The sequence below is a fragment of the Athene noctua genome, chromosome 5, assembly GCF_965140245.1.
Source record: "Athene noctua chromosome 5, bAthNoc1.hap1.1, whole genome shotgun sequence".
Taxonomy (NCBI): Eukaryota; Metazoa; Chordata; class Aves; order Strigiformes; family Strigidae; genus Athene; species Athene noctua.
This window is the reverse complement of record NC_134041.1, coordinates 1167032-1179772: the sequence shown is the minus strand read 5'-3', so window position 1 is coordinate 1179772 and position 12741 is coordinate 1167032. Positions and strand designations below refer to the sequence as shown.

The following is a 12741-nucleotide window of genomic DNA, read 5'->3' as shown; positions in this document are numbered from 1 at the left end:
AGCCCGAAAATCCAGGTTCAGAGTACTTGCACTTCAACAAAATACTCATTTCTGTCACGTGTGGATAACATCTGAAAAACGGCGGCTCTCTAGCAGAAGTGCGAGCGGAACAACATTACGTTAACGTTGACGTTATCTGTGCTTTGTTTGTTTCTTAGGATTTAGCTAGAGGTTTAAAAAAAAAAAAAAAAAAAAAAAGGCCTCTTTGCTTCTCCCTTCCCAGTAACAGCTTTCTGTAGCTCCAGGAAGGGTCTTGCAGGAATCGCCCTCTGCCCGTTCAGGGACCAGCATCGCCTTTTGTCCTGTAATTGAATTGAATCAGCTCCTAGACCCGTTCTTCCCAGACAGCCCCATCCTCTGAGTGCCCTGAAGATGTATTACACTAATACGTCGTCAGAACGACATCGCTCTGATGATACATTAATGCAATACATCTTCGCAGCTTTAGGGCTGTCCAGAAACAATAGGACGGGCATTAGATTCAGCTCAGTCATATCACACTCACGCACACTTGCCCCAGCGGCAAGTGAAATGTGTTGGAGAAGGAGAGGAGTCATCATGTGAATATGTTCGAATCTAAATTCAGGATGATTTCTGGGTAAGTGTCGCTTTCTTCAGTGTCAGCGAAAAAAAATCTGTTATTTTGCATGTGCTAAACAATTCTTACAGGGTTTTCTGGGGGGTTTGTTGGGTTATTTTGGAAAAGCTTCAGTGTCACCATGCTCTGGAAACAGCACTGAATGAACAACAGGAGTGTCCTGGTGCTTGGGATTTGCCTTTCACCCGACATGGGAAAATCTGTCTTCATTCAGCTAAACTCGTTATCCTCGTGTTTTAGGAAAATAACTAGAAGCTAGACTGAAAGTGATGGGGATAAAACTGTGAAAAAAGGGCAAGAGAGCAGGGAAGAACTGGAAAACATGTAACTAGAAGTCACCAGCGATGATGCTGAGGATCCAGGCTGAGGGGGACTGCTCACTACGAACAAGCCGGGTTGGTGTGGTCAGGAAACACTGCCACACGCCACACACAGCTACAAATAAAACAGGACATTCCTATGTCTCGATCTTACTTTTTTTTCTGCCTTTTTTTTTCCCTCCCTGCAGCCAGTGGCTGGGAAACCTGCTAGCAAAACGTACATCAAGACATCTGCCTCCTGGTCCCACCAGGGATGCTCAGCCTCTGCACCAGCAGGGAAAGCAGCACAACAGGAGGGGATGTGGGGATGGATCCAGTGCTGAGGACCTAACGTGCACCGAGGGGGGGTCTGGGGTGGCTTTGCTTCGGAACAGATGTGTCCTGGTTGTGCTGGCCGAGCTCCCGCTCACGGCAGGACCGTGCGAGGTTCACTCCAGGACAGCAGCCACCAGGTTTCCCTCGTTTGAGGGGACGGGGTTCCTGCACTTTGGGCACATCCGTATCACCGTTTTAGTTTGGACCAGGGGTGCACTTTTGAGGTGAACCTCTTGGTTGCCCTCACTTCTGGCACCACGCTTGGCGCTGTGGAGCGCGCGCAGAGCCCAGCCTTGGTGGGAGTCTGTCGGGGAAAAACACCATGCCAACACGAAGCCGCTAGAGTGAAATATTGGTTTGAAACGTATGAAACTGCCTCTAACGACACTTGTGGTCAATATTACGATTGCAAAGTCCAGCACTCTGAAGAAAGCCAAAAGTAAGGCTACTCTTGCAATCTTCCCATGACCCCCTCTCCCTCTCGAGCTTTAACATAGACCCATCCTGGTCGCCCTTGTCTAAATGAAGCTGTGCTACTTTGACAAAGCACAACCCTACGCGTCTGACCAACGGCCCCATCAGCCCTGTGAGCTCTCGCCGTGTCCTGCCTCTGCCCACGTGCTGTAGCGGCAGCTGCCAAAACAACCTCCTGGCGTTGAAACTTCTCTCCGTTTGCTTAATTCAAGTATAAACAAAGGAAACACCTCTGTATCCTGAACATCAGACCACGGTGTGAATTTTCCAGAAGCGTTATTTTGCTTTAAGGGAATTAGGCAGAAAAAGTTTTGGTTTTTTCCATAAGACTTTTTGAAATGATGAAATTTAACCTATTTATGTTAAACTCAGGGAACATCAGGCTTTCCTGGTAAGCCTGTCCTAAGCAGCAAAGCGCTCTGCTGCTGCCCCCTGCTCACTTCAGCGGTGGCTGCCCTGCATCCCAGGTCACCGGTCCCTCTGTGGCTGGGAAAAGTCGCCTTTGGAAAGTTCTGTCAAAACCAAACCAGAAAAGAGTTTCCACATAGAGCGCAGAAACTTTGCAAAGCGGTAATATTTTATGAAAAGATTTCTGGATGTTTTTTTGCTCTTACTGCTCCTGGCAACACTGGCAGGGCTGGCTCTTCAAAACTGGCAACATCACACACACAGGCACACAAGTGTTAAAAGCTGGAGTTATTTTTCAGGCAGACCTTAATTCTTTAAAATTCTGGCTTCATTCTTAAACTATTGATGCTGCACTTTGCTCTTAAATGTCAGAACAAAATAAGTAATACCTGCAATTTGTTCAGATGACATTTCAACAATACGAGATTTTCAGATTACAAACTACAGCCCCGTGTTTCTTACGGTGTTATGCTGAATGTGTAGATTCTGTGGATTTACATAATGGGTTTGTATAATGAATATTTATATAATAAAACATTTACATAATGACTGCAAGTTAAACACGCACAATAAAAGATTCCAGGCCAATAATTTATGTACTAAGTTAAAAATCGCCTCTAAATACGTTTTATTTCTATTCCTACGAAAGGTTCATTTTATCGCTTGTTCTAAAAAATTGAATCCAACCTCATCCAAGCAAAGGCTGGATTGATGCAAATCATGATAATATTTTGGAATTAGTCTACATTGAATCATTTGTATTCAGAGATTTCAGTTTCTTATCTTTCAGTAGCAGCTTTGACAAACAATTTCCGAATATTCTAAATATGATTCATTAATATAATTTAGTGCTGTATTCTAGATGTGACGCCTGCATGTAAGCCTCATTAGTGCCACTAGGAATTACAGGAGAAAACTGGTAGAAATTATAAAGTGCAGATGAAGCTTATATTTAGATAAAGGTAATTCGCTGCAAACAGATTATAAACCGTTACAGAAATCTGGTGTTTTCAACTCTCTTGCATTTTGTTTTCTAATAAGTGCAGCCTTCCTGTCTGCCAGGCTGCCACTTAACTGGATTTGAGTGTGTACGCCAGAACGTACACCTGAGCACCGAAGTGGTACAGCGTCAGTGAAATGGAAAAATGCTTCTTTATTTGGTAGGCTAGCGGGCAGAACATATTCTGTAAATTATAGAATGGTTAAGAACCACAGAATGGTTTGGGTTGGAAGGGAAGAAGATCACCCTAGCCCAACACCCCTGCCACGGGCAGGGAGTATTAGATCAAGGCTAATAATGATTCCTGAGTTGAAACTTCGGTTATATATATACACACCAAGAATTTATTGCTGTTTTATCATGCATACCGCCTCTTTGCCCATAAGCAAGTTGATGAGCCCCAGTGTAAATGCATCTGGAGTTGAAGGAAACCAGTGGGGAGAGGCCTCCAGTGCCCCCCAGGCAGCAAGCCCACGGTAGAGCCATTCCCACTGGTTTTACTACGCACGTACTGAGGGCCCCCCAGACGAGAGAGACATGGACGTCCTGGAACAAGTCCAGCGGAGGGCCAGGAGGGTGATGAAGGGGCTGGAGTATCTGAGCTGGGAGGCGGGGTCTCAGCCTGGGGGGAGAGGGGTCCTACACCGGATGGGGGTGTAAGGGAGATGGATTCAGACTCTCCTCAGAGACGCTGGTGACAGGACAAGAGGCAGCAGGCTCTCTTCAGGACAGAGAAAATCCCATTTAAACATCAAAAAAAGCTTTTATTACTGTGAGTGTGCTCAAACACTGGCACAGGCTGCGCAGAGAGGCTGTGGCCACTCCATTCTGGGAGATACTCAAACGCAACTGGTGGTGTTCTGAGCGGGAGTTGGACCAGCTGATGTTCTCCAGAGGTCCCTGCCCACCTCAGCCAGTCTGCGGTTCACCTCTGTGATTTTCCTGGGTTTTGAAGTACCAGATTTGTTAAAGCCATGTTTGCGTTTCATCTATCTACCTCTTCCTGGTGAGAGAGTAAGGGATGTGGCCAAGCCAGCCCAACAAGCCACCTGTCCCCAGAGAAAATCCTCAGAGGAGAAGGTGTATGGGATTTGTGGAATCACCTGCCAGCTACTTGGTCAAGATGTTCCAGTGGAGAGGATGAAGCTGTGAGTAGATGGTAAAGGAACGTTGCTGTCTCCTACGGGTGCTGTTCACATGGGCCTCCAGGAAGGGCTGAGAAGGCAGAACAAGGGAAAGGAAACAAAGCACAGGCGGCATCTGCCTGCCCTTAAAGCCCTTAAAGAAGTCACACCCGTCTGCCCACAGCCTGCTGGGCGCTCGGCACATCAGCGTTGCACCGTGAGCACTTTGATTGACTCTCCCCGTACCATGATGTCGTTGATTAACCTTCTCCTCAAATTTCATTTTCAGTTCTCGTTGTGGTAAGACTGACGGGTCTGCAGCTGAAGGATCACATTTTTCCTCCCAGTCCTCATTCTCAGCCCTTTGGTCAAGATACAAAATCAGTGGGTTCACTGCAAGCCCTTGTGATTACGTGCACTAATGTTGTCTGAATTCAAGATGAGGGGGGCCTAATTCCTCCTCAGACCCCTTCTCCAGCCTAAGTGCACTAATTCTCCTTTTCTGCTTTTTTCCTCTCCAGGAAAATTGTAACAGCTCCTTTCTGTAGACAATCTAATGCTTTAAGCTATTACTCTAAAAGTATCACCATGGTTTCCAATAAAATTTTATTTGACATTTAGTTAAAATCCATTTTCTGCTACAACTGAATTTTTTTCCTTAGTCCCTTGATGGACACTTCAGGCAGAATTCATTGTCATTGTCTTAAAGGTCAAAAGTTGTTGTGGTTTGGGTGGGTTTTTTTGCCAGGTCTTGCTTTGTAAAGCAAACTGTTACTCAGGATTATGAGACACTGCAGTAAGTGTGACAGTCCATGAAACTGTTCTTCCCTGCAATGACCTGAAATTCATAAGAGTTGTGTGAGCAAACAGAAAAACCTTCACTACAAAACCAGTTACCGTTGTGGAGTCCCTGCCAGCGAAGCAGTGCAATGCCGGTCCTGCACGCCACTGCCAGCTGGAAGCGGGGGGCATCTCCTCTCCAAAACATAAAACCCACCCGGATTTCCAGAGCCGGTAGCTCCGGGATACGGAGCGGGGACGTCCCCACCCCCGGGAGAGACACATCCTGCTCTGCCGCGCCTCCGTGGAGGGGCCTGCAATGGCAGCTAGGAGCTTTCCTTTGAATATGCTGCGAGGAACGAAAAGTATAAACAGAAACACTAAATGGAAATTATGCTTTTGGATGCCATTTTGTTTGCAGTTTTTCATACGTGTAATTTAATTTGTTCAATAAAACCACTCTAATAAGCTATGCTGTATCATGGAATAATGGTCCCATGGTAGTTACATTAAACTAAATCTATTGCATGATGCGTTAATGTTTTTAACTCACGCCTACTTCTAGAACGCACTGTGTGTTCTTGATTATTTCCTTGGTTTGGTTTTAATTGGAATTATTTGATAAATGCCTACAGCCTGTTAAAACGGGCTTAAAAATATACTCAGGGTGCCTTTATTTCCACATTCCCGTGTTACGGTCACATTATAGTTTTCACTGATCTCAGCTGAAATGTGAAGAAGCTTTTATTTTCCAGAAGCCTAGTTAGGCACACACACCTTTTAAGGCATAAAGGAGTGATGCTGTCACGCTGCCGAAAACTGAAAACGCAAAGCCCGTTACTGGTGAAACGCTGCAGAAAGCTCCAGGTGACGGAGCTGTGCTTACCAGAGGGAGAGATGTGTCTCCAGGAAATGGAAGGCTCCGGCTTCCCCGTGGCCAGGCACACCAGAGTAACGTTGCTGCCTTCGTTCACAACGATGTCACTCGAAATACGAAATATCTTCGGAGAAACTGGAAGGAAACAAGGAGAGAGCTGTAACGGAAAGCTGCTGAATCAGCGCAACCCCGCCAGAGCACGGATAGCTGAGGGGAGCTGGGATACCCGTGCTGCCATCGCTGATAGAAATACTTGCACTTGTTGAAATATAACCCTGCAAAAACCTTGTTTAGGCGTGCCCGCCGCTATTTCCATCACATTTGCAGAAGCTCAGCTGTGGATCCCAAATGTTACAAACAAGAAAGCAGCAATTTCCTCTATTTTGCGCAGAGCAGGTGTCGTTATCAAGTTCCCAGTAAACTGCTACTGGTGGGTGCTCTTGTTTAAGAGATGGGTGAGCTTGCTGGTGCGACAGTTTGAAAAGAGGATGAAATTAAATTTTTCTTGTACTTTTAAAAACAACGATGCCTGTTGCACCTACTCTGTGTGTGTTTGGAGTCGCATCTGTACATGGGGGAGACTAAAATACCTTTATTTCTGTTGCTCTGTATTGCTTTTAGGCTTCCAGGAGCAACATGGCTAAGAAAAGACAAGCTACTTTTTTTTTCTTTTTGCTTTCATTTCACCAGCAGAATTTTTCACTAAACTGCATTTTCTGTGTTATTTCTACATCTGGGCATCAGAGAACAGAATTCCACATGGATATAAAATGATGGAAAGCGTTAAAGGGCCTAACCTCAAGGGAATGCTTCGCTTCTTGCAACGTTACACAGGGAGGAAAGAAATTCAGGGTCCCGGCAACGAAGGCGGGAATTGTGGATTTTTTTCTTTCTAACGCAACATGTATTTCTGTACATGTCTTGTTACATTTGCTACAGACATTAAATCCCTGTGGTAACAAGTCACGCCCTATGGATGCTTCTGAAAAGCGCCGTTCTCCAGATGACAAACAACACATTTTATACAAATAACTGTAAAAAGATGCATGTCTTACGCGGGGGTGTTTCAGAACCTTCTGTAAGGATGGCTTTAACATGGAAGTGCTCTGCAAGGTAAATGGGTACCACTAAAATGAGGGGGGAAAAAACGTTTATAATCCATTTTTCCTAACCAGCGTTTCTGTCCAACTGGAGCTCTACTCTCCTGAGTGCTTTGTCACACTGTTTTGCTCCAGTTGGTCACAGCCAAAATCCCCCCCCATGCGAACCCATGCATACACCTTTGCAACCTGGAGTAGATGGTTAGCATCCCTTCGACGGACGGTGAAGGGGCAGAGCCTTTTCCACACACAGACTGGTTCTGTGGGCTCTGGGCTCTGCACCCACAGATGTTCTCCAGCCCTTTCCCTGGTCCAGTCACTGCAAGTATTTCAGTCATAGAAATGAGCTGGGCTCAGACAGACTTAAAACCAGCTGGAAATTCTCAGCGCTTACTGGTGGCTATGCTTCTGTAAGCAAAGAAAATTTAAAAGTCTATGTAGAGTGCTTTTAATCAGCAGAGGAACACTGTCTTTAGGGAAAATGAAGGTCTGGGGAAGCCTGAACCTTCCTGAATTCCTAAAGCAGTGAAGCTCAGTGTTACTCGCCGTTGAAGTTCAAGCAGGTTCACACAGTAACTTCCAAATTTGCCATGGACTAACTCACAAAGGTGACAATCCACTCCTCCCTACTTCAGCTGATGACCTGAAAAAGCATTACAGGCCACTTTTAGGAGCTCGAACATACAGAAGAGTTATTTCCATCTAAAGGGATAATTTTTCAATCAGATTTCTTTGCAGACCCCTGCAATGAACCTGTTACTCAACTCCCTTCTGCAGAAGTCTCTCCCGTCCTGATGGGACCGTGAGCAGCCCCCACCGACATGGCCACCCCACAACGTGACCCTTCCTTGGGGTGCCCCGTGCCCCGAAATTGGGCGTTGGTAATGTGGCTCCCCTCTACTCCCTCGTCCCAGCCCAAGTTAAAGACCATCGACATTTCAGCTTGGCAACAGCCAAAACGCTGAGAGGAATTCTTATTTATGTGCACAGAGGATGAAAAATAAATCTACTTCCTAAAGACAGCTGGTGAGGGATCATTCTATCTGAAACGCAGAAATCCATCTGAGAGCAGGATATCATGAGTAATGGGGCATAGGCAGTGGCTTCATTCAGTCCACAATATTTTAAAAATATCTTCCTAAATCTGAACCACTTATTTCTTTATCCTTCAAGAATGAATGTACTTTCAGAAAGTCAAGTAAAGGAATCAAGTAACTCAAAACTGTTCCTCTCACAAATAAATATATACAACTGATTGACGCCATATCCATTTGGAACTGTGAAAATATCTTCTGGATTAAGTAAATGTTACGGTGTAAGATTTCCAACAGCATTAAACTTCTTATTCGAGGTTCTGCACCTCTGAAGGTAGAAAAAGAGAGAGATTTGCTCGTGTTCCGGCATTACTGAAGCAGTACCATGGAGGGATTTTTCACACCTGACACCTAATGCTGTTTATCCAGATGAGTTTTATTTGCTTTAAACTTGTTACTGAACACAGAGGACGTGGCGGGACCCTGCTGTGCTGCCACGGTGGCACCTGGGGGGCCAGTACAAACCACAGCAAACTAAAGGAGGTCTCCTGGTACTCACCAGGGTTGGGATTAGGCTTAGTCCAGTCTCTTCCCTGCATCCGTCACCAGAAAACGGGTGGGTGAAACATCCACTCACTGTTCAGCGTACTGGTTTAACTAGTGGCACTGATAAAAACGGATTAGCAACACAACGTTCCTTCCCATGGGCGTGAGGAGCTCGTGGCATGGCCTGCTGCTGCTCCTCCAGCTTCACTGCTGTGGGTCCTGTGAGCAGCGGGGCACAAGGATCCAACAGGAGAGCTGGATCGTATAAGCAACTGTAATCGTATCTCCCAAAATACAAACGTCCAAAGAAAATCCACCGGCAGTCCTGCCGTGGGCAGGGATCTAGGACTGAACGTAAGAGGGTTTCATCCAGCTCACACAGATGAACCAGAGTTCTTTTCCAAGACAAAGAACACACTCTACTCTTTTCTCTGCTGCTTAATGCAAATGTTGTCTATGCCCTCCTCTGCCTTTCCTCGTAAGGTTTTATTTGCTCTTTATCACTCGCCTCCTCACAAAAAGCAGCACTTTTCCCCTAATGCTCAGCCTCCCAGCCCGGGATTTCCTCCTGCAGCTCCAGCTCTTTCCCTCTCCCCCTTCTCTCAGGATAGCCACTGCCTTTGCTGTCAGCCTCCCCTTCCTTCTTGTAGGCTTTGCCTATCGTGTTCAAACCCCAAATCTATGGTATTTTGTCAAGTATTTTAATTTTGATAAAACCATAATGGCAAACAATTTGAAAATCTTTCCCTGGTGATTCTACATGTAAGCCATGGTTATGGAACATAGAGTTTGATAATATGAATGAAACTCAACTCTATTAACATATTTGTGGAATACATGGCCGGGGGGTCACTAGGGTAATTTAATCTGAGCTCAGATAGTCACAGGCTTTAGAAAGTTTCCCAGAAGCCTGACTAAAGTCTATGTTTTAGAAAGCTGTCTTGTCTTATCCTGGCAGTTCCAGGTGATGCTCACACTGCCACGTCTGGTAAGCACTTTCAGCGACTAAATACCCCTCACTGCCGGGAAAGAACATCTTAGTTCAAAATTGCATTCCACTAAATTCACCTTTCAGAAATCAGACCTTATTATGTTTTGTCTGCGAGGCCGAACACTCCCCTCCCTATCAAGTATCTTTCCTATAACTAAGGACCCACACAAGGTGATAAATCACCTCTTCATCTTTCTCTGCAGATGATTTGAGCACCACAAGCTTAATTTTTGTAAGGCTTCCTAGATAACATTTGTTTCTCTCTTTTAAGGAGTCTCTGAATCATCCTGAAATGTGAACAGTGGAACAAGGCATAACAGCCTAGCAAGAGTCTTACCAACACCGCGTAGAGAGGAAAACCCTCTACTTCATCTCAGCTTTATCTTCCTCGTTCCCTGTGCAGTTATCATCACCCGTTATTCCCATTATCCCTCCAGCTCCTGCCGTGGCCGGCTGTGGAGGGATGGAGGGGGCAGGAGGCACTGAAGGGGTGAGGATGACTTGCACGCATCTCCTGTGTGGTTAAAAATACCTGTTACCCATGCTGCTACAACACCGGAAACGCTCCTCTAGGTCCCATTGTACGTACTATGGGAATCTCCTCGTAATTCCCTCTTTAAAATGGCACAGCTTGTGGGTAAATCTGCTGTCCCCAGCAGGAGGGGAGAAGGGGAGCGTCTCCAGGGCTCTGCCGCAGAAGGGACCTGCTCTGTCTAACAGCTCCCTCTGTTCTACCTTACGGCACCTCTCTTCAGACTTTCCCAACTCAAACCTCCCCACCGGTGGCTGACGGAGAGCCGCTCTTTCACCTGGATCTTTGGGGCTGCTGCTTTGTCTGACCACATCTGCTGTCCCCGAAGCCTGACTGATTGATGCTGATCGGAATCGAGTCTCTGGCTCCTGCTTCTCCCTGAAGCCCAGAAGGAAACCTGCCATTATTTTCCAGGGGATTGACACCGAGTCCATAGTTCACTGCGGTGTCTCATTTCTCATTTTTTCAAGGGCTGGAATTATATTCTTAGTTACATTCATGTGTACGCAAACGACGCAGCACGGCAAAGCTTACCAGTGTAGAGGCGATGACTGCAGGGTGGAGCTGCTTTTTAGTTGCTGTTGCTTTTTTGAAAGTGGAAAATGATGTCTCGCTTCCATCGCAATTTAGAATTACCAGGTTAAAAAATCTGAGGCCTCAGCGTAAGTGCACCCATCTTGTTTCTTAAAATATGTGCTGCCTTACCGTACCCCCCCATCGAAACGTCCAGTCAAACCCTGTGTAGTATCAACGTTACAGCGTAAGCGCCTGGACGTACAGCTCTGTTTCTTCCAAAGGTTTCCTGAGATGAAGGTGGCGACAAGTTATGAACTACATTTTTTTATAGCAACATTTATTAAATCATAGAGCGGCCAACTCCCTTTTCAGATTATAGAATCATAGATTACATTATAATTTAATCAATCCCATTTTATATACAGAATGTAGCCGATCCCAATAGAACATATAAAAGCTGTGAGAGGAACTGGATTATAAGTACAGAAATGTTACGTCTGGGAGTCTGGCAAGAGAGATTTTATCACCAGAATGGAAGGAATCAACCTGCTTCATCCCTCCCAGGTGGTGCAAGCGCAGCTTTTGTGCTCATGCTGCCTTAGCTGAAGCTTCGTACACTTCCTTTTCAAGAAAGAGTGACTCTTTTTGGTGAAAGAGAAGCATTATGCAGCCTCTTTTCCAGAATCCCTAATACCCTTAAGTTCTTCATGCAAGTGCTGGGCTGCATCCCCCACCTCTCTGTCAGCAATGATGATTTGTTTTTTTGGTTTTTTTTTCCTAATTATAATTTCATAATTAAGCAATAAACACAGAGGGAGGGAGAGAAGATGGTGCTTTCAGCAGCTTAACTGACCATTTCTTTTGGACTGGAAATAATTTGTTGACCAAACCATCTGTGCAAATGCTTATCCATTTCTAACTGTGAACGGGCAAACAGCAGCGTGCACCGGCGTTTGCTAAAGCGCCATCCAGCACATTTCGGAGCCCCCCTGGGCTGGGCTCTATCAAACCCCTCGTGTGTTTGAGCACTGGAGATGCTGCTCGGGGCGCGAGCTGCGGTGAAGGGCAGCGAGGGACGGCCACGGCGAAGCCACGTGTCACCCAAGCACCTCGGGCTGTTGCAGAACCATCAATGTCCCACCAAACGTGGATTTCTAACAGCCGTGACAAATCTCCAAAGGCAAAATCCTCCCCACAAGAGCACGCAAACACCCTCTGAGCATCAGGGTTTCGGCAGCCCCTGTGCCTGCTCCGGAGCAGCCGCCAGCCCTGGGGTTACCCACCGGCCCACGGGTCCGCAGGGGCGAGGGGCAACGCCATGTCCTCAGGGCACAGCCCACACGTTTCTTCTATTTTACAGATTTTCTGGTATCGCTGCCTGCAGCAGTCAGCACAGCCAGGATGCAGCAGCTTTTGGCATTCCCCTGCACACAGAAGGGATTTGCTCCTCCAAATAATATCCCACACTCCTTCCCAGGAATCCCAGAGTCGGATGTTTCCACCCAAACGGGCAAATCAACACCATGGACCCTCTTCCTGTGGCGGGTTGGAGCCTACGGGCTGTGAGCACACGCAGTCCCTGCTGGCAGTGTGCCATTATATCCAAACTACACAGAACGTACCATATTTTATAATAGCGCTTGTACTATATAGGAGACTACAGTTATAAACACCTGAGGCTTATTGAATTTTTCTTAGGGAGACAGAAGCTCTCTGGTATCACAATTCCTCCCTGATGACACAGTCCATGACCGTTTTCCCAACAGCAGCCCCCACTGGAAGTCCATCACCTTCCACTGCAGCACCCTTCTCCTCTCTGACTTTATTACCCGTGTCTGTATCTCGGTGAACTGTTCTTCCCCCTGCCCTGTGAGACGATCTATTACGGAACTGAGCTTTAAATACAACAAAAAGATGGAATCGCAGGCAGGAAGCTCTGTGAGTACAGCACAGGGATTGAGCCCTGATTTTATCCCCAGTTATTTTCTGTACTCAGCACTACAGAACACAGACCCCATCATCCTTCCTCGAGGGACACAAGATCCCAGTGGACAAACCCTCTGCAGATTGTGCTAAAGACTGGAAGGTCTGATCCAAAAGAAGCGTGCACGCTTTTGTTTCTTTTT

At 46.3% G+C, this 12741-nt stretch overlaps 1 protein-coding gene across 2 annotated transcripts in view; it reads right to left on the bottom strand.

Moving 5' to 3' along the window:
• The window catches only part of NEGR1 (neuronal growth regulator 1), a 288761-nt gene that overhangs the window by 99542 nt on the left and 176478 nt on the right, over positions 1–12741 (bottom strand). For both annotated transcript variants that reach the window (XM_074905980.1, XM_074905981.1), the window contains exon 3: positions 5906–6031. In XM_074905980.1, coding sequence (XP_074762081.1) covers positions 5906–6031 — 126 coding nt within the window. The remainder of the gene's footprint in view (positions 1–5905; positions 6032–12741) is intronic.